Source organism: Equus quagga, chromosome 15 (genome assembly GCF_021613505.1).
Source record: "Equus quagga isolate Etosha38 chromosome 15, UCLA_HA_Equagga_1.0, whole genome shotgun sequence".
NCBI lineage: Eukaryota > Metazoa > Chordata > Mammalia > Perissodactyla > Equidae > Equus > Equus quagga.
In genome coordinates this window covers 46973438-46996033 of record NC_060281.1, presented here as the reverse complement: position 1 = coordinate 46996033, position 22596 = coordinate 46973438, and the positions used below count along the sequence as shown (strand labels likewise).

Below are 22596 nucleotides of genomic sequence, written 5' to 3'. Positions count from 1 at the left end.
AACAACCACTGTACTTACTGAGTCCTCTGCCCAACTGGCCATCACATTCCTGCTTATCGCTGCAATAATTTCACACAGTCAATGTTTACTAAGCACATACCACATGACAACGTTGGTTCTAGGCCCTGGGGATACTTCAATGAATGAAACCTATTCCCTGGCCCAGAATTTACCTTCCAGTGGAGATCAACAACAAACAAATAATACATAAGTGTAACGTTTTCTATTGTGGAATACAACTGTTTTTCAATTTACCTCTATGATTTAATTTTCACATATTTGTATCTTGATCTACATACAAGTGTACAGAAGGAATAGGCTACATCTCTAGCTTTCTGTGCAAGTCTCATTAGCACTTAAATGGACTTGATTCTCACCGCTCAACATTTACTTAGGCATGAGTTCTTCAGTATTTCACAAGCCATCACCACTTACTTAGATAAGAGTCCCAGCTTTTAATATAAGCAACCACCATTAATGACATCTTAATTTTCTCCAGTGAAACCTGGTGAAATCAGTATTGTAACCATTATCTTTTTGAATTACATCCCCAAAATATTATCCTTCCTATTCTGTTTCTTTTTAAGAATTTGAGTCTCCAAGAGACTCAATCTGGAATTATGGGAAGTTGAAAATTTTTTTTTGACATTTAACTAAAAACACTATAATTAAAAGCAATCCACCTTTTCTCTTGCATCCTTTTGGTTCTGTCTTTTACAATCTTCAGTACATAGAAAATAGGGAGGATAAGCAGAAAGGGTATTAGTGGGTACAATTACACCAGTCACCCTCAGCAAGCTACTGCTTACAGGAAAGCCATCAGCTCACAGCATATGTGGAAAAGGCAGCTCTTCAGAAAAAGCACCATCTGATAACCTTTGTCTGTTTTACCCAGGCACAGTAAAATATAAAGAGTAATATATTACAAGTATGATAAATATTCATACTTCGGTATCCAGACAGATGAGCAGACAGCAGAAAATGTAATGGACTCTTTTCTCTCGGTTTAGAACAATCAAGTGCATTACTATGGTGAGTCTTCTAATGCAGGGTGGGCTGTCCTTTTCTCCTCTTAGGGGTCATCCTCCCTGGATGTGGCTCAAGGTGAGCATACCACTGCTGGTGAGAGATGCAGTGCAGTTGGAGCAGTGGCTCTAGAGTCAGCCTGCCACGGCTTTGATCCCACTGCCTCTTTGGGTAAGTCATTTAACCTCTCAGCCTCAGGTTCCTCATGTGTGAAATGGGGGTGAAAACAGTAAAATATAGTAGCAGCTGTGACGAGTAGATGAATATATGTAAAGCACTTAGTGCCTGGCACAAGGTAAATGCTCTATAAATGCTGCTTTTACTGGTATTACTAAACCATTGTTATAACACAGGTGTTATTAATGGGACTGGCCACAGACCTGGGTTCACCCCTGGCTTTCTCATTTACTAGATGAGTGATTGAGCGGGATATTTAAACTGACTGCCCTACCTACAAGATACAGACAATAGTTCCTACAGCATTAGCACCACGTCCAGACTGGGTAAAAACACAACACAACTTAGCAATAAATTACCACCATTTTTTTTATTATTATTACCACCATTTCCTCCACCACGACTTTAGTTCTGATATAAATATTCTAAATTTAAAAATTCATATGCAGATTTTAAATAGAATCAAAAGAGAAATAAAAAATGAGAAGTGCTTTTATGCTAAAGAATTATTCAAACTTTTTTTCCAATACCTAGTTTAAGCCTTCTAACTTGGTACCATTTTTATGGAAGGGTAAAGCAGTGGACCGGTGTGTCTTTACCAACCAACATTATGGTAAACATACTTAGGACGGACAACATATTTGAAAGAGAGAGCCAACTGCTAACAATCCAGGTATGGGAGTAAGTTTTCCTTCTATGTTAAGTTTGCCCCCCTCTGATATGCCTCACAACCCCCTCCCCCCAAGCCTTGACTCTGGGTCTCCCAGGACCCTGTTCTCACCTCTCCTCTGCCCACTGGGTCACCTTCTGCTGAGCTGTCTGGCTGCTGTAGGCCAGGCGGTCGGGGCCACTGCTCTGGGGCTGCCTCTCAGGGGAGAGCTGCTGGCGGAGTTGCTCCAGCTCCCGCTCATACATGAGCCGCTGCTCCTCAAGGGCACTCCTCTTCTCTTCTAGGTATTGCTTCTCCAGGACCTGGACCACATTTTGAACTGGGTCTGGTGAGCCAAGAGATAAGGCAAGGCATCTTCAGTGGTGGCTGAGACAGGCAGCCTGTCAGTACTTTTTCTGGCAAGAACCACCTCCTCCCGCAGAATCCGGCCCTTCAATATGCTTTCTGTGAAAGGCCAGGGCCCTGTCAGATGAAATCCTCTCAATTTCCCTTTTACTAAATTTTTAGCTAAATGCCCTATATGTAAACATTCTCCATGTCTACTATGTTACTTTCCACAACTTGATGAGCTCATCCTAACGTTCAGATAGACCCTTAATCTACTATAAGCAGATGGTAGAGGAAGAGATTGGATCCTATCCATTGAGAAGAAAAACTTCATGAAATGTAGGAAGACTTCAAAGACAGAGCCACATAGATTTGATTTTCATGGTAGTCAATTTCTGTGCCCATTTGGTATCAGTTTTAGTATATGGCAAAGGGTTTACATTTCCAATTTTAACCACAAATCTCATTCTTCCTGAATTTCTCTCATAAGGGAAGAAAATTACAGATCATAGCATATGTTTGAAAGTATTGATTGAGTATATGGTCTGGCAATTTCTCAGGTGCTAATTTCCAAGAGCACGATTCACTTGCAAAAATAAAAGAAAAAAAAGAAGAAATAAAGGCAGCGGGGGAGGGTAATTCACTTGGAAAAGTAAAGGCTATTACTCATTTTTTGCTTTTGCAGATCTAGAGATCACCAACATACACGTGGGTGAACAGGTATGGAAATACTAACAGAACTTGCTCAAAGGGGCCACTGCTAGACTGGTGGTGGTTGGGGTGTAGGAAGTACTCAATCCCAAAGAGCTAACTTGCTGTGGCAGGATATTAGCTTGGTAATGACCAATGATCTGGATGCTGTGGAGAAAGATGAAGGCACTGACCATACGTACACAGGAGAAAGGTACTGACCCCTCTAAGTGAGTAGACTGTAGGGAAACAGTATGTTAGATTATCTGGATGGTAAACAAGAAAATTACCATCATAGTAAAAATTTCCTTGAAGTACACGGGACCTGGAGGAGATGCGTTCATATTCTCAGGCTAGCCTGGGATTCACACATTTGCCCGTTATTCAGTGCTATTCGTGTTATATTTCCACATACTTACTCTCGGCTTAATTGTTGGGATAAGAGTGGGAAATTAAGATAAGAGGAATTTTTATGATGACTATTGACTGACTTTTCTAGAAGACCCTATCAATTTGTGAAATAGACATGTAAACTGTACTAATTTTCTAAATGAGCAGTAAGAGAAAAAGCATGTTAGCTTAAAAAAAACAAGATTAAATAATACAAAACAAAAAGTAGAAAACAATTTTAAAAACTACTAGATACACACAGTATAGGTGAGTTCTTTTAATAAAAATGACAACCACAATGGCAATAATAATTCTACTAGCTCCTGGCTATATCAGGTAGAGGCACTATACCCTTCGCATGCATCATCTCATGAAAGCCTTGCAACATTACAATGTAAGGGTAGATAACATTCCCATTCTAAAGATGAGAAAATGGGGCTCAGAAAGGTTAAGGAGCTGACCTAAGATCCTATAGGTCATGAGTGACAGAACCAGGTTTTGAACTCAGATCAGAGCAGTCTAGGGTAGGACATAAACTGATGTAGTATTCTTATCTCCAATGTTTTGCTCAGATTAGTACTCTGTTAAAGAGTAGGTATTTTTTTAAAAATACTGTTCTTTGCTGATATAAAATTCTAAAATTCAGCATTTTTTTCAAAGCAGAATAGTTTTCTCCATAGAGTCCTGACATACAGTCTAAAATATGTTCCTTCAAAAGCTGATGGAAAATGAACTCCTAAAAAACAAAACAAACAAATAAACAAAACCTCTTACATACAGGCAGACCACGAGTGGGTAAGACCTTTTCCACAGAGTAAAAATCTATGTACTCCAAAGCATGAGAACTTATGACATACCCTACAACTTCCGAAAAACATGCATAACATGACGAGCTTTTCTGAAGGAGTCTGAAGAAATTCTAAATGTAAGGGATAGAGAAGAAAAGTTCTCTCAGAATTTTTAAAAAATATATTTCTCAAACACTAGACCTTTTTTCCCTATTTAGATTCTAGGAAAGGAAGGACAGAGTCCCTGCTCTCCATTTATATTTATATAGAGCCTTGTTTTCAAGGGCCCTTAGTGTTTATGAATCTTTTCCTGAGAGAGAATATTGGAAAACACACCATTTTATAAAATTATATTCCAGGGTTTTTGCTAAAAGACACTGAATAAGGTATTTAATCCTCATTTGCACTTGTCAGGGGTGTGTAGAAACACACATGATCCCAAATGGCTGAGGCAGGGGGGATTTCACCCCAAGATTCCACGCCAACACAGGGGCAATGTGACCGAGGCTGCTTCAAACTGTGTTCACAGCTGCCATGACATAACATCCCTACTACTCACCAGGCTTTATTAGGGACCACAAATCAACATGCAGATATGGAAGAGAGAGCAACTCAAAGCAGCCCTCCTCTGAGCCTGCCACAGTACAGCTTGGAGAGCCCTGCCCGGGGGACTCCAGGTCTGGCCATGCCATACACAGTCCTGGGAGAGGTACGGGGACTGAGGTTACCTTCCTTTTTTTCCCCCCTTTGATCCCAACACAAGTCTGGAAAGACTTTTCTCTTAGACATATTTGATAACATTTTTTTTCCAAATTAACTGACCAGTTTCAAGCCTTTATCACAATACAGCATAATTTTTAAATAGATCATCCTAATCAGCAAGTCAATCTGAACCTATGATAAGGCCCAGGACAGAAGCTGAAGACTATTCGGCCTATGCTGAAGTGACCAATCAACTATTAAGAGATTGTCCAGTTTTATTTTTCCCCCGTCACTTTCTTCCTCTTGAATGAACTGTTTTAAAACTCAGTGAGCCTGGTGCCTAAGGCCAAGATACCAAAGAAGCAGGTATTTTAGGAAGAGAGAAGGACTACATTGGGCATAACAGTTTCTCTTTTTTATTAGATTATTCTTTACCTCGTACGTAAACATGGAATGAGCTCAAACTTACCTATTTGTCCTGAGAATAGAAAAAAGATGGTGATGGTGCAAAAGGCTGAGGGCATTTATGTGATAAATAGAATTAGAATTAATTCACACCAAGTGCTTGAAACACCGAATTGAAAGGAAGTAGATCCTTGGGGAGAAAAAAGAACCTTTCAATCCTAGATGGAATAAACTGGCTCTATGACCCTTCACTCGCCCCTTAACTGCTCTTCACTTTGGACCTACCACTGACTCTGTGAAAACAGATGAGTGTCTCATTCCAATTTTGAACCCTCAGGAAGAATTCATTACCGTCTATAGACTCTAGGTTTACTTTTACTATTAATTCAAATGAATTGGACTTTAGATCATTATTTACCCTAGAGACTCAAAAACACATTATTCTAGTCTATTACTGTGATAATGCAGGTGAATATGTATCTGGAAGTTCTATGTCCTGGTCTGCTGTGCTTTCAACAGTAATAAATGCCACTAGTAACAGTAGCAATAACACCAACAATACTTTTGTGCTGTTGGGTGCATTGGGAAAAGAATAGCTACCAGATTTTAACCATTGGAAGGCAATGGAGTCAGGATATGGGGAGGGAGGGGTCATAATTGAAAAAAAAGCAACATTCCTCAATCAAGAATACAGAGTACCTCTGTCAGGCAGAAAACTTTAGCTTCTTCCCAATCACATTAGTTAGATTTTGCCAAAGCATGTAGCACAAGCATCAATGAGCAGCACTGCTAAAACCAGTCAAGCTCCCTCATGCTAATGCCAATCAGTTAAAACCTTTATCCCAGCGTTTGTGGAGGAGCTTCATCTGAAACCACATGAGAGGGAAGAGAATCTTCAAGTAGGACCACCAAGGGGACGACCACCAGGCAGACAGGCTTATTATCGGGAAGCCACCTAGTAGCAGAGGTGAATCACATGAACGGTGTCCAGCCACCAGCATTTCAGCACTTGTATCAGAGCACATCTGCACGCCCCACAGGGAGTTCTATTTACTGGTGGATTGGCTAAGAGGTGAGGATGGGAAACATTACTTCTGAATAGACAAATCATCACTGGAGAACAAGGCCTGATCTAGAATACAAATGGACAACTCATGTGAATACCATGAGTGAGGCCACTGATGACTAATTGGTTTGGCTAAGAAGATAGGAAGAATTAACAAATGCTTACTAAATACTCGTTGGTTATTCAGGGTTGTTATATATATATATATATATATATATATATATATATATATATATATACACACACACACATATATTTATTTATTTATGATCAGAAGGTAGCAATTGGATAAAATGAGAAAATCTGTGATGTGGGATGAGACATGATTAAATTGATACCACCTGTATACGCTGCAGAGTTAGAAGATAGAGACATCTGGGATTCTGCAGCCTCATCAAAAGAAATAACCTCTCTCCAAATGGGCATTCCTCCACCTGCAGTTTGGAGCTTACATCCTCCTGTCACATCCTGTATCCACTAGGGCTTCCAAAACATCACTCACAGGAGACTTGTTGCCCAGGCATGTTGTTAAATGATCCGTTAATGTGATTCTGATGCTTGAACATCACTTTGAAATGTCTTTTGGGATTCCTCCCAACTTGGTGAGCAAGTAGCAGAGTGGACGAAGCTTGATTTCTAGCTATGGTCCACCCTGTGTTGCAGTGTCAAAACCCCAGTAGCTAACCTTATCCCTAATCTTACAGTGATGTTCTTTTTTGTTGGTCCATACTCTTCATATTAATACCTCACATTTGTTTTCAAACTGGCCTTTTCTTCATACTCCATTTTTATAATTAAAAACAGGATACAAAATTCATAAATAGAACTAAAAATGTCAAAATCTTTGTTCCTGCAAAAGAATCCCCAATTTGATATGCCAATGATCTGACTGATCTAGCCATGCTTAAGTTCTTTCCAGACAGGCTTCTTCATAGAGGAGAGTGGGAAAGTAGCTGTTTAAGGGAAGAACTCAACTGTGAAAACCAAAATGCTCTCCAAGTAACCCGTCAGGCAGAGGCTGCCCGATTAGGGCTTTCAGCATCCCAGAAAGTTCTCTTTTGATTCAAGTTAGGGATCCTCATGTATCTAAAGAGCAGAGGAATGGGAAAGTGAGGTTGGACAAACTCCGAAAACCAACTTTCTCAGGCGCTCCTGAATGCAGCCTCGACTTCATCCTTACAAAATAGTTCTAGTCCCAGAAATGCCACCTATTGCCTGCTAACAGGGGAACTTTCCTCTCCTGCTTATAGTTCCCAGGCATTGAGCCAGCAGATTAGGGGACTTAGAGATGGGAATGGAAGGGGCAGACTGATAAATAGCAAGCAAGGAAAGCATTTGGTGTGTGTTTTATTACATGCACATGTATATGAAGAGATACAGGACTTCCTTTTAGACACAGAGAGAAAGAACTTCAATATAAACATTGAAAACCTTCTGGAAAGAAGGATCTAGAAATAATGCTTTAAGGAGAACTTTTTAAAGATCTGAGATGGGTTGGAGTGTAGGTCAAGCAAAAGAGCTTATAATGCACTTCATTTTAGCTATCATTTTTGTAAAAGCTACCTGGGCTTGTTAAATAAGTCTCTGTGAGGGTATAATTTCCAATTGAGTTTATGGTAAAACATTGTGCATTTCTCTCTCCATTAGATTCTATTTGAAATTCCTGAATTCACCTCTCCTGGGCATTTTCATACAGAAGGATTCAGGAACAACAGGCTCAGTAATGGGAAATTTGCTAAGGAATTCCATGACAATCATTCAGTACCCTAGGACCATGGAAATGTTACTACAACTAGGTTGGGAACAAGAGGTATCAAGAAAAGGACCATCCACTTCCTAGCCATGCCCAAGGGAGCAGACCCTGCCCTGGAATATTTTCATTAGCCCCTCACCGAGTCAGCAACTGTGTGTGTCCAAATTTCACAACGATACTTTTAAGTTCATACACACTTATCCCTCATTGAAGGGCATGAGGTAAGGAACTGCCCAAGATGACAGAATCCTGAGTCAGGGCCTTACCATTACTATTCAGCGTTTTCATGATAACTTCCATCTGTGCAAATTCATAGTTATAGTCTGGTTCCGAGGAAGCTTCACTGGCGGCATCCAAGTCATGCTCTGGCGGGCCTGTTTCTCTCTCCAAGTCTTTCAACCAATCTCGCCGTTTCCTCTTAGGTAAATTAATTCTGTGGGAGATTTCACCATTAGAGAAAATCAAGTTGTTTTGCATTTAAATAGATAACAGAAAAAATGTATATGAAAGTATTAGTGAACACAAACTCGTTACCTAAAAAAGTGGTTATTTCCCCACAGGATTCTATCACCATGCCACAGCTGGGTAGTACTGCACACAAGGGCGCCATTTACACAGGACCTGAAGGAACACCAGGGAAGATGTACAGGTGAACAGCACAAAATCCAGCCCCAGCAGCCAAACTGCCAACTAGGGGAACTTTCTCTTAACAGATGTATCCTAACTAATACCTGAAGAAGGAATGGCAGAATTAGAAACACATGATCTAAGCAACGACGCTCAAGGGCTGCCAATATCCTCAAAGAGAGACAATCCAACATGATGCGCTCCTAGAGGAGACAGACAACACCACCTATGGAATGTTCTTGTCAAAATTTGAGCTGCATCTAATCAAGCGTCTATCTCTAAATACCACTTTAGGAAATATAGAGGGCAGTGGAAGATGCTAAATGCTGTCATGGTATATAATGAACAAAATACTGACTATAGGAAACTATAGGACCCACATCTAGGAATCTTCAACAAATGAAATGCAAGGATAAGGGGGCTAGAAATGAGATCCCATAGACTAAAAGAGACCTAAGAGACATAACAACCAATGACAAGGGTTGAATTTTATTTAGATACTGATTTCGAGGAACAGCTGAAAAGAACATTTATGAGACAACTGAGGAAATTTAGACACTGACTGGATATACGATGATTAGTAAGGAATCTGTTAATTATTTTAGGCGTGATGGTACTGAAGCTATGTTTAAGAATATTTGTGTTTTAGAGATATGAACAGATATTTATGGATGTAAAGTTATAATATCTGGAATCTGCTTTAAAATAATCCAGAGGGGAGGGAGGAGGAGATATGGAGAGCATATATGTAAAACAAAATTGTCTATGTGGTGTTCGTTTTTGAAGCTGGATGATGGATATGCAGGGGTTTGTTATACTAGTCTTTATACTTTTATAAGTTTGAAATTTTCCATAATAAAGACTTAGGGAAAACATAAAAGAATACCAGGTTTAAATCCGAAATAGCTACCAAAACAAACTGTAAAAATAAAACAAACGGGTGTGGTGAGGGAGACAACTCTGACAGTCTTTGTTATATTGTATCCATCACACCATAAATGATGAGCACCGTGTCTCTGGGTTTCTGTTGGGTTCTGTGAGTCTTGGACTTATCTGAACCAAATCTTCAAGGGGCAGCTCTGCCCAGTGCCATTTGGTGATGGTCTTTCAACACTGCAGTTTTCCTTACATTGCAACTCTGCTACAGCTTGCTGGCTATCAAGGGACTGTGAGGTCAGTAGCCCAAGTAATCCACTGCAAAAGATTTCGTAGGGTTTCCTGCTTATTAGATTTCATCAACTGATCCTTTGACACAATTAAAGAACAGTCACTGTGATGTCTTTTTGGGGAAGAGGAAAAGTTCTCCAGAACTTTTAGTCCTGATAATTTTAGTCTTCATAGAAATATTTCTTTTACCTGAAAAAGAGGTTTTGTTGAGCCAGCCTGATGGCCTAGCAGTTAAAGTTTGCTGTGCTCTGCTTCGGTGGCCTGGGTTTGGTTCTTGGGCATGGAACCACACTACTTGTCTATCAGTAGCCATACTGTGGTGGTGGTTCACATGCAAGAACCAGAAGAACTTAAAACTATACACTATTATGTACTGGGGCTTTAGGGGAGAAAAAGGAAGAAAAAAGGAGGAAGATGGCAACAGATGTTAGCTTAGGGTGAATCTTCCCTTGCAAAAAAAAAAAAGAGGTTTTGTTGGTATTTAAAAACAAAATATTAGGACAAAGAATTCATTAATAGCTAATTAATTAGAGTTTAATTTGCTAAACGACTATTATGTGAAGTTTCATGGAGAAAAATAATGAATATTATTTTGAGTTTTACTTTTTCAGTAAGTTACTTTTTTCATGTAGTCTCTTTATCTGGTTCCTAATCTTTACAGGACTCGAAAGCTCAGAGTTATGGAGTATGTAGAACACATGTATGAAAACGATCACTCCTTGTTAGCAATCTTTCAGGTCTGGTGGCTAAGTTTTTATTATTAAAAATACCCTGGAAATACCATCTGAAATGTTTTTGATCTGTCACACATAAACATCATAAAACTTTGGTGTGTATATTTTACACTAACACGTTCCCTTTATTCTTGCCAATCAGTGACTCTCAATATTCTAACTCAAGCTTCAAAAGTCTGTGTTCCATCTGTTTGGAACTATGGACTGATTTATTCATCTGCAAAATGGAAAGAAGAGATCAGAATATATATGTATATGGATGTCTATATATATGTATATGTATATACATGTGTATATATATCTATGTATACATATACACATATTTTTGCCAAAAGGATGATTAAAAGTTTTATACAATCCTATCTCTTCTACGTAAAAAAATTCATTAGTCACTTTTTACAAAAAAAAAAATTGACTATTTTTATTAAAGTATCTAAAAAGCCCTCCAGAAATTCTAGGAATAGCACTATGATCAATAATAGAAATATGTCACCCAGTGTCCTTTATTATTTTAAACTTTGAATTATAATTTAAAAAAAAATTCAGTTCCTCATTCTCACTAGCCATATTTCAATGCTCAATAGTACTGTCTTGCTCCCAGCTACTAAAATGATCCTAGCAGATATAGAACCTTTACATTATCTCACAAAGTTGTATTGGTCAGTGTTATTATAGAATAAAACTAAAAACAGTTCCAGAACAAACCAGAGAGGAATACAATAAGCTTTGCCTCCCGTACTTATTGCTAATTTTTGTGATAATGTGTATCTTTAGAGGACCCCCCCCCCATGTAGGTGTACACACATACACACACTCCTAAATACATATATAAACAGATCACTTTGCTGTTTACAGTATGCTTTTATTACAGTAACATAAAAAAGGAAAAAGTTATGGCAACTGCCTGGCTTGATAATTTACCCAAGCCAAGAAATTAGCATAAAAAGTAATTTCTAGTTGGACACATGCCTGGGGTACTTGGAATAAGCAAATGCAAAACCCCTTTGCAGGAATTTATGTTCCCTCACCCAGGCCAAAAGACTCCTACAGATAAACTCCTGCTGAAAATGAGCACACCTAAGAAATCACGAACTGCTTTAGGAAACAAAGTTACCAGCAGACACAACAAACAGCTGGATTGAAGCCCCAACAACTTCACAGAACGGAATTTTCAAATAAAGACAATAAAATAAGTAAAAATAAAATTATTAAAGGCACACAATGGTGTAAAAACAAGACTCTACCAATAGAGTCTAGGCATACCTAAAAAAGAACTTCCTGAACTTCTACAGTGAGAAGTAGAGAGAGGTGGGTAAGATGGGTGAAGAGGGTCAAAAAGTACAAACTTCCAGGTACAAAATAAATAAGACACAAGGATTTAATGTACAGCATGGCAACTACAGCTAATAATACTATATTACATTATTTGAAAGTTGCTAAGAGAGCAGATCTTAAAAGTTCTCATCATAAGGAAAAAAATTCTGTAACTATGTGGGGTGAGGGATGTTAACTAGACTCAGTGTGGTGATCATTTGCAATGTGTACAGATATCAAGTCATTATGCTGTACACCTGAAACTAATATAATGTTATGTCAACTATACCTGAAGTAAGTAAATAAATAACATGAGAAACAATATCACATGTTAACTTTGTTCTTAAACATCCCCATTTAACGTGTCAACTTTGGCTGTTGTTATGTTCCTTGGCAATTCAACAAAGTGACTGAAATGGAAAAAAAATAGAGACACTGAAATTAAAAACTCAACAGAATGGTTAAGCAGTAGGTAAGACATGACTAAAGGAAGAATTAGTGAACCTGAGGATAGATGTGATGAAATAATGACTGTCTCCTAACCCCATGTCTCTCTCTTGCTATGTTCTCAACTCTATTTCCATCTTCACAACCAAGATTCTTGGCCCACTTCCTAATCTCCCATCTCTCTTCTTCATATTTTTCCTCCCATACCCACAACCAAATGGTATGTAAACATCCCAAGATTGCTAGTGTCTCCCTAATTGCTATGTCTAATAAAAGCTTTTTTTTTTTTTTTTAAGATTTTATTTTTTTCCTTTTTCTCCCCAAAGCCCCCAGGTACATAGTTGTGTATTCTTCGTTGTGGGTTCTTCTAGTTGTGGCATGTGGGACGCTGCCTCAGCGTGGTCCGATGAGCAGTGCCATGTCCGCGCCCAGGATTCGAACTAACAAAACACTGGGCCGCCTGCAGCGGAGCGCGCGAACTTAACCACTCGGCCATGGGGCCAGCCCCTCTAATAAAAGCTTTTTAACTTCTATTTTAACCTCTTATTCCTTAAAATTTTCTCTTCCCTTGGCATCCATTACTGTACCCTGCTGTTACCTCTATTGCTTCTCTGGCTCCCTTGTCTCAGCCTCCTTCATGGACCATTGTTAAAACATCCCTAAAACACCAGTTTAATCCTTCCACTACACTCCAGACCCACTTTCAAGACAGGCCACACTGATAATGCCCAATTCTATATCTTCAGTGTAGCTCTACAGCCCTATATCCAACGTCCAACTGATATCTCCATGTCAGTATACCAAAGACACTTCAAATTCAAAGTATCTCAAACTGAACTCATCACCACTCACTGCCTATCATCCTCCAAACCCATTCCTCCTCGTGTATTCCTTATTTTGGTTTAGCAGCACCACTGTTTAACTAGTTTCCCAAGACAGAAACCTGTAATCATTGCTGACTTCTTTTCCTTTACTAATTGACACCCCATTCTGTCCCTAAGCACATCACTATGCTTTGCTGACTTTCAAATAATTCACAAATACATTGTGTTCTTCGCCTCTACTGCCGCTTGCTGTGTTCCCATATCAACATCATAATAAATATCCTAACTGATCCCCCTGCCTCCAGTCTTGTAACCTCTATCCCCACGCTCCATAGAGATCAGATTTGCAGGTTATAAAGATCACTTTAGAAGGAGCACTTGTCTTCCTGTGTAATAATTGTTGTTTTTATACGTTCTCTTCCATCAGGCTTTGCGTTCCTATATTTGGGCATTTCCAGAACAGAGCCTGGAGCAAATTACACTGGATGAATGGACCACCACCCTGGAAATGGACCTGGAATGGACCACCTCTTCCAGGAAAGGAAGAGATTGGGCAGGGAGGGGAAGGAAGAAGAGTAGAATTAAAAAAACCCATGGAATTGGAATTGGGTATGAGGAAATTTGCTGATTAAAATCATTTTTAGATATAGTGCTAGAAGAGAATATAATCAAATCATTTGTACACTTGAAATATATATACTTTTGTCAATTATATCTCAGTAAAGCTGGGAAAAAAAGAAAGAGTAAGAAAAAAAAAATCCAGAGCTTCTGACATAGGGGGATACAGAATAAGGCTAAAGATTATTTGAACCTGGAATAAGAAAAAATCAGGGAACAGTATCATTTCACCATTAAATATCTTAACAATTATATCACTATAACACAAGACCTACAAACTTTCATGAATCATGCATGCTATTACTGTTATTCTAAGTTTTTCATGACTTAGAAATTTATAAGGCAGATATTAACAGAATTTGAAATGAATGTAAAGTTTTCTTCATAAAAATGAGTGTTCTGAATGACAATGTTTGTGTGTTGATGAATATTGTTATAGGACTTCATTTAAACTTTATACCTGATTATTAAATACTTTAAGAGATTTTTAACAGAAGTTAAAAAGCAAATATATTATCCTGTCAATTCTCAAATTTTTACATATTATAGCCTTGTTTAGGAACTTTTCGTAGAGTGGAATTATCTGATTAACTGGGTTTTACACAATACAGTACACTGAGTAAGAACAACTAACTTTACTTAATATTTATGTGTCAGGGACTGAGCTGAGTGATTTGTAAGTTTTGTTTACTGTTAGCCCCACTTACTATGTGAGAAAACTGAAGTTTAGATTAAAAAAAAAGTATCTTATCCAAAATCACCCTGCCAGTCAAGGTAGAATCAGCCCACCCCAAAGCTGGTGCTCCTAAATGCTGCTCTCCTGTTCTCTACAATCAGGAAGTAGATCCCCCGGGACCCAGCATAGCCTTAATTTTGCTATAACTGAAGCAAGCAGACCGAAAGCGGCAGTCTTCTCCTTCTGAAAATCAGGCACACAAGGAATGCTAAGGAGCCGTTTGCTCTTCTTACCTTGCATTTTCTTTCGGAGTAAGAGTGACATCTCCATCGGATGCAATGTCAATCTCACAGTGCTCAGGCTGAATTCCTATTCCGAAGAGCTGGATGTCCTGGGAGGTATCTGCACCCACCCTGGTATGGTCCTAGAAACAGTTTATTAAAGAAAGAAAAAACCCACACTTACAAGTAACTCATAAAAATTTATCACAATCAAAGAATAATCCAACAACATACGCATGACAATATTAAGTGAATCAGATAGGAGATGTGAGATATTTGGAGTATTGTAAGTCAAAGCTCACCATAACACACTAAATTTTAAGAAATGTTTAAACATTACAAAAAAACCCCACAAAACTCCGATCAACAGTTATTAGATACTGTTTTAACATACAAGCAAACTGGACCTGACAGAATGCCTTGAGCTCCCATTCTGACTCGATCACTTAATATTTATGTGACCACAGGTAAGCCATTTCACTCTCTGAGTCTCAGTTTCTTTCTCTGCAAAACCAGGACAAGATGATCTATTTGATCTCCTCAACAGGATCCTTTTCAGGATCACTTGACAGTGAAAGTGCTTTGAAAACAGCTATATAAATTCAAGAACCACTAAAAGCAGTTTCATGCAAAGTCATATTTTCAAACATATAACTTCTAAAATGCTAAAAATAGTGAGTTTCTAATGCCAATATTACATAGTGTACTGAAGCCTCTGGGTCATGTGATGTACAGATGAGTGTGATTTTAAGGACCTCAAACCCCAGACGTATGAGGACTGTGACTCAGTCTACCGCGAGTCCCCTTTGTTTTCCCTATTACACTAAAAATCATTTAATCACTGTGATAATAATACTTCCCTATTCAACAGAGACAGTGTAAGGCTTGGTCTTTCAAAATTAAGATTTCAGAAATGATTCCTTACCCCTTAATCATTTCCTAAATGAACAGATCTTAAGTCTGTGAGCGGACTCTCAACAAGTCAGGGGCTACGGTGCCATATTTATATCTCTGGGAAAAGTGAATAAAGAGGACAGAAGACTGAGCCTCCTTGCTTCACTTCTAGCTTACTCTCCATTGCATTTTGTATATTCACTAGGCAGATCAGAATCCTTAACAAGGAGCCTATCTAACCTTTCACAACTGGGTAATACCTTTGCATTTAGAAATTTAGGTGTATGGACAGTGGATATAAGCTGGCTTCAAGTCCCCAGGTCCCCAATCCAGGACAGTTATTTAAATACTATGACATGTATTTATACACTACCATAACTCAGAAATTGTGTGTGTATGATTAAAAATGCCCTGATGGTCAGCTGAGTGCCCTACGTCAGCCGGGGTGCCTCACATCAATGTCAGTCAGGTGTTCTATTTCAAAGAGAAGTCTTACTTCTCACAATAAAATAAGCCAGGATTTCTAAAAATGTGGTCTGAGAACCACTGGGGTCTCTGAGAAACTTTCGAGAAGCTCATGAGGTCAAAACGACTTTAATAAAAATACTAGGGTGTTATTTGCCTTTGCTCTCTCATTTTACCACAAGTGTACAGCGGGGTTTTCCACAGGCTACAGGATGTGTGATGAAGTTGTTGCTCTGAAGATTTAATGGACAGTATGCTTAAACAAGATTGTCTTTTTGTGTTTCTTTTGGTGGGGAAGATTGTTGCTGAGCTAACGTCTGTGCCAATCTTCCTCTACTCTGTACATGGGACACTACCACAGCATGGCTTGATGAGCAGTGTGTAGGTCCACTCCCAGGATCTGAACCTGCAAACCCGGGGCTGCTGAATTGGAGCACACCCACCACTATGCCACTGGGCCAGCCTCAAGTGTATGTTTAAATGTTCTCAGTTTTAGGATCTAATACAGTAAATATAGACAGATATAACCCAGATACACAAAAGTTCTTTGGAGTCCTTGATACTTATTTAAGCAATGTAAATAGACCCTGAGGCTAGAAAGTTTGAGAACCACTGCAATAAGCTATCCAACGTGGTCAGTGGCGTACACTGAGGCCAAAGAGCCAAATCCAAAAGGCCACATCCCATCTCCACACTTGAAGGGTGATTATAGGACCAAAAGTTATTTCCTGAGGATGAAGGTTTAGAAGGGATGGACATGGGAGAACCCAAGCTGTCTAATCTACCACTAGGGTCTGCTTTAGGCTTGTGCTGATCTTGAGATCTCCTTAAAATTACTCAGAAGCATAAGGAGGACTCTCCAGAGCTTCTCAGGCTCTTTGTGGCTGAATCCAGAGATTCTCAGAATCCTGGTCGCATAGCCAGGGATCACACGGACACCCTCAGTTGCCTCCTTGTGCCCCACAGATGCCTCCACTCACAGGAAGCCTGCCCCAACTGCACAGCCCTAGGATAACACAAAATAGCTAGTTTTCACTCTCGATGGTAACCAGACTGTACTATCAATACTCTTAGTGCCCATGAGGGCTAAGCTGGATACAAAAAGCAAAATCATGGAGACAGGTACCCAGATTCACTTGGGAGTAGTCCATGAATGAATCAGGATTGCACTATCTATTTATATACTCTCTTACCTTTAAATAATAAACTAGAAGTTCGTTGAGAGCAGGGTCTGCATTCAGGTTGACTAAGTAGCACTTGTCATCTCCCACCTTGATACCAGATGTCTCCAGGGAAATGCCCATACTTTCAAGTTGCCGTTGCCTCTCCTGTGCACCCAAACACAAAAGCAGGGAACTCTATTTGTTGTTCTATTCATAAAATGTATCCATGGAAAGTTTAAGTCACTATTTCTGGGGACAATGCCAATGAAATGACACATTCTACTCAGCTCAACCAAGTTTACTGAGAGTCTAAAATCTGTGACATCGGGTGTCAGTGTTACAGGGGCACCAGGGTTAACCAGACGCATCTTGCCTTTAGGGGCTAACAGTCTAGTAGAGGGGGTAAGACCACCTAACTGTGGCATGGGAGAGGAACAACATGCTGCGGGGCTTCAAAGGAGGGAGAGCATGATGGGTTAAGAGACCAGGACAGACTTCAGGAAGAGAATACATTTGAGATGATTCTTCAAGCATAAGGAGAATTTCAACAGGAAGAAATGGGGGAGTTGCAAGATCAAGGCAGGGCGTTCTAGGGGAAGGGCATAGGAAAGCACAGTAGAGACTGTGGGCATACTGGATGATTTCAGGTGCCAAAAACTCCTAGTAAATGTGGGAAAGAAGTGAGAGATGGGGCTGGAAGAGCAGGTTGGGTCCCTGTTGCAGAGGGCCTTGAATTCATTCATTTATTCAAGAAATATTCATCTATTAGGTACTGATCTAGGGCTGGGAATACAACAGCAAACAAAACAAAGTTCCTTCTTTCATGAAAACTTATATTCCGTTGGGGAAAGACAGACCGACATAAAAACAGACAAGTAAAATATAGAATTTCCAATGATGCTAAGTGCTAGGAAGAAACATGAAGCAATCTAAGAGGGATAGGAAGTTACAGGGGATGCGCATGCGCGTGCATGTGTGTGAAAGATATCTACAAGAAACATATAAGCAGAAGGCAAAACTAGGTCCCAGTCATTGCTTTCAAACTACTTGATTGGGATGGTCCAATATTTATAAGTGGTCAACGGGATTAAAATGTTAATGAAATTTGTAGTGTAGAGATTCATAATTCACACACATACTCACAAATACATGCAGAATTAGCCCTTGATTTATATTTTATCTTATGTAAAGTTCATACAGCATTTTCTAACAAGCCCAAAGTATCAAATACATGGAAAAAACTATGATGTGCTGCTGTGTGTATGTTACAAATTCTCTGCCAATCAGGTAGCCACATGCTTTGCCAGATGATCTAAAATCACAAAACAGATTTTTATTCAAATATGAAAAGCAGGAAATATTAAAGATACTTCCTGTACCATGCCTGTTCAAATTCAATGCTCTCCAACACTTAGCAAATATATAGACCAAATTCTAGTTGTCAAAGGACACTAAGTTAGTGTCTAAAACTGATCTTTGCAGTCGCTAGTTGAGCAGAAAGAGGTTCCCAAAATACTTTTTGAGGATGACAAATGACTATACAAAAAAGACAGCAAATGAAAAAGAATCACAACATTTTAGGCCTAAATTATCAAGCTACCTGTGCAATTTCTTCTGTTTTCCTCAGCTTCTCTTCCCAAGTCACTGTTAGTTCTTTTATCAGCTTTTCAGACTCTTCCAGCTTCTCTTTTAGTTCAGGGGCCTTCATAGCCTTCAAAATGAAACCAGAGCTATCTGATTTTCTAATTTTTTTCACCACTGTAAACAAGACAATCACTTACTGTCCTTCTTAAGCAGTTATCAACAGTCTATTGGAAGCAATTAAGTTGCACACTGTCAGGATGGGTTTTAGACCTTTATTAATCAAATGAAATATAAGAATAAATGATGGCTACTATTTAAAGGAGAAAAAGAAATACTAGTGCCCTGAATTAAGTTGATACAAATCATTACAGAGTAATTTTATCCATCATACTTAAATTTCACATTTAAAGACCTAAAAGATGCTAAAGTTCATCCTCAAAATAGAAAAGTAGGAAAAAAGGTTACTTAAGCAGATTTCTTTTTCTTATCGAAAAATAAGATCTTATTGACAGAGACCAATGCACATTACCAAGAAACACGTTCCAGTTATATTAACCTACCAGAAAAGGTGAAGATTCTTCTCATTTATTTTAAAATTTGAATCTGGGTCCTTTAAACTACTTTCCTTTTTATGGTAATAAACTTAGCTTATTTATTACTCTCTTGGAAGCAGGATAGCTGGTTAAAAGAGCAGTAATTTCCCTCTGAGTGTGCTCAGTGAGGATAACTGAAGGGTCTAAATTCAGATATATGTAGCTTAAAAAATCTGGGGAGGCCTTTACTTGGCAATGATATGCTTGATATCCTATAGTAACATGAGCCTCTACAGAGTATAACCTTATGAACAAGAAAGATGGTAGAGGGGCTGGCCTGGTGGCGTGGTGGTGAAGTTCACGTGCTCTGCTTCAGTGGCCCAGGGTTCACTACACACACACTGCTCATCAAGCCATGTTGTGGTGGCATCCCACATAGAAGAACTAGAGGGACTTACAACATACAACTATGTACTTGGGCTTTGGGAAGGAGAGGGAAAAAAAAAAAAGGAGGAAGATTGGCAACAGATATTGGCTCAGGGCCAATCTTCCTCACCAAAAAAAAAAAAAAAAAAAAAAAAGCATGCCTTAAAAAAAAAAAGAAAGATGGTAGAGTTTGGATAAGAAGCTGGAGGGGTGATGATCTGGAAGTTAGCTGAGTATGCCTGAGTCTCACAGTGTTCACAGAGCCTGAGAGTGACAGTGCTGGGTACAGGAGACACACACGGAAATTCTAGATGAACCTGCTGTGGCCCCTCTTCTCTTTCCTTTGGCCATCTGCCTAGATTATATGTTCACAGTGGAAACGCAGATTCAGAGATGAGGAAAGAAAGAAATCATCACCTATAAACATATTCCAGAACTGTTAAGACTTTCCTTCCAGGATCATGACTCTCTTCAAAGTTTATTAGCATTTTATTTTTCAGGTGTTTTGCTGCCCTTCTTGGCATCAATAAAAAAACTATGCTTGATGCACTGAATAATGATTATAATGATGATAACAAAAATAGCAACATTTACTGACCACTTATGATGTGCAAGGCATTGTGCTAAGTGCTTTCCAGGATCAATGTTGTACTAGGGGTTAGGGATGAAAAAAATTAATAAAACACAGCTTCCTGAACTAAAGGAGCCCACAGCCCAGAAGAAGAGAAAGACATGTAAACAGTTGTAACGCAACTGCCATGATCATCAGTGGAGTATTCAGATCTCCGCCTTTGACTCCGACTCCGTTTTGTCTGTTCTAATCTCCTGTTGATTACTTATTACTTTTTGATGAGATAAGCTGATAGATAAAAAGTATTTAAACAGTGCCTGGTACACCACCAGTGCTCAACAGATAATGACTATTACCATTTCCCCCCCCACCACACACTTAATATTCTCCCAACAAAAGCGGGGTCAGAAGAGAGTGGTATGAAGGAATGTGAACTTAGCCTTCAGTACACCCAAGTCCTGGCATGTGGAAGCACTTGACTCAATCTAAGGCACTTAACCTTCACCTCAGTCCCATTATGTATGTCCAGTGAGACAGTGCCCCACCCAGTAACCTGCATAAAGCAACAGCTACTTGGAAAAGGGTCTGATTACTAAAGTCTGAGTAAAGCCAAAGATAGATGGTAACAATGCAAAATTCCTGATTTTATTTCCTGCCAGGGTCTGATATATACGAAAAAATAAAAAGAGAATTCTGAATTATTGCTAATGTTTAAATATCCTTGATCATGCCATCTTCCACGACGTAAAGAGGAGGCGACACACAACTAATTAACCTGAAAACTGCAAGGCTCTTTGGGAATATAGTCTGCAACGTTAATAAAAACAAGACACTTCATTCTTAGGATTTCACACTGGAAGAGATCTGTGCTCAAGGACCAATTGATTTACTGAAGCAAACCATTAGGCAGTAGCAGCAATTCTCTCTTAATTGTCTGCTTCCTCATCTTAAGTTCCTAGGACAGAAGTCTTGCATTACTCATGTTGTCTGCACAAAGCTTGGCAGATGCCAATCAACACAGAAATGTTCAACCACACCTAGAAGACCGAGGACTGCAAGCAAGCACGTCCTCACCACTCAGAGACCACAAGGGAACTTCCAAAACAGGGAGCACCAGGCTGATTTTACCTCAGCCTGCGAGAGCTGCTCTCGCAGTTTCTCTACTTCCTCCCGCAGTTCTCGGATGACTTTTGCATTGGGATCCTCATTCACGATGGCATGGTTAACGATCCTTTTGGCTCGATCGGCATATCGTAATGTGGAGAGGGTCTCTTCATAGTTGTCTGCTGCTGGGCTAATGGTGGCTATCATGGAGGTCTGGCTGTTGCCCCCCAAATTGTCCTGCAAAATATTTCAAATAGCATCTTAGGAAACGAGGCTCATTCTGCACGCAACACATATGAAGAAAGCAGTGTAGGTATGATATTCTCTGTGAAGAAAATGTGATGTGGAGGTGGGTTTGTATTTCACAAATAATTCCATGACAAGATGAAATGTGGTCTCTCTATATTCACAACAACGAATAATACCTGTCGAACAGCATCTTAATGGGAAAAAAGAGAATAGAAACCAGTTTTCATTTTGTATTCCCAGGAATTAGAATAACAGTATGGTTAAGAGTTTGCTGTATATTCAGTTAGCTTTGCACATGCCTTTCAGTTGTCACCTCTGAAACAGCCAATCTTTAGCTGGAAACAGCAGAACAATGAATTACCTTAAGAAGCCAAGTGAGGACTGAATCTCGATAAGGCACAAATTTGTTTTTGCCCTTGCCAGCTGCCTGGTCAGCCAGTGATGAGATAACTAATCCCAAGGTGGTAAGTGATCTGCCAAGGGAAAAATTTAAAAATCAGCTTTATGGAATATTTTGTTTTCATAAAATAATAATCCTTCTAGGTAATAAGTATAAAATATGTAGAATAAGGCTCTACAGTTGATATAATCAAGACTACATTACTTTGTCAAGAAGCTGAGAGAAAGAAAAACAAAAACTCCGTTAATTTAAAAGAATTTAGCATCCCTATAAGAATCTGTTCTCTTCAATCACAGCACCCGTGAAACATATATTTCAGAACCTAGAAACCTACATTTAAAAGATTACACTGGAGAATTTTAATTTACTCCAAATATTATGTTAAAAGTCTGAACCATTTATTTACTCTTTGGGTCTAATGTGGACCATTCAGCCTCCGACTTTGTTTCCCAGAATAACCAAGTAACTTGGAGACCCCTCTTCCATTACACATTACAAGGTACATCCTGTTCATCAGCTTAAAGC

At 39.1% G+C, this 22596-nt stretch overlaps 1 protein-coding gene across 1 annotated transcript in view; it reads right to left on the bottom strand.

Annotated features, from left to right (window-relative positions):
- Positions 1 to 22596, bottom strand: part of KIF13A (kinesin family member 13A) — a 189279-nt gene that overhangs the window by 38244 nt on the left and 128439 nt on the right. The window contains 9 exon segments of the mRNA XM_046639429.1: positions 1985 to 2198; positions 6011 to 6130; positions 8261 to 8427; positions 8529 to 8615; positions 14695 to 14825; positions 17235 to 17369; positions 18805 to 18915; positions 21447 to 21659; positions 22033 to 22144. Of these exon segments, the coding sequence (XP_046495385.1) occupies positions 1985 to 2198; positions 6011 to 6130; positions 8261 to 8427; positions 8529 to 8615; positions 14695 to 14825; positions 17235 to 17369; positions 18805 to 18915; positions 21447 to 21659; positions 22033 to 22144 (1290 nt within the window).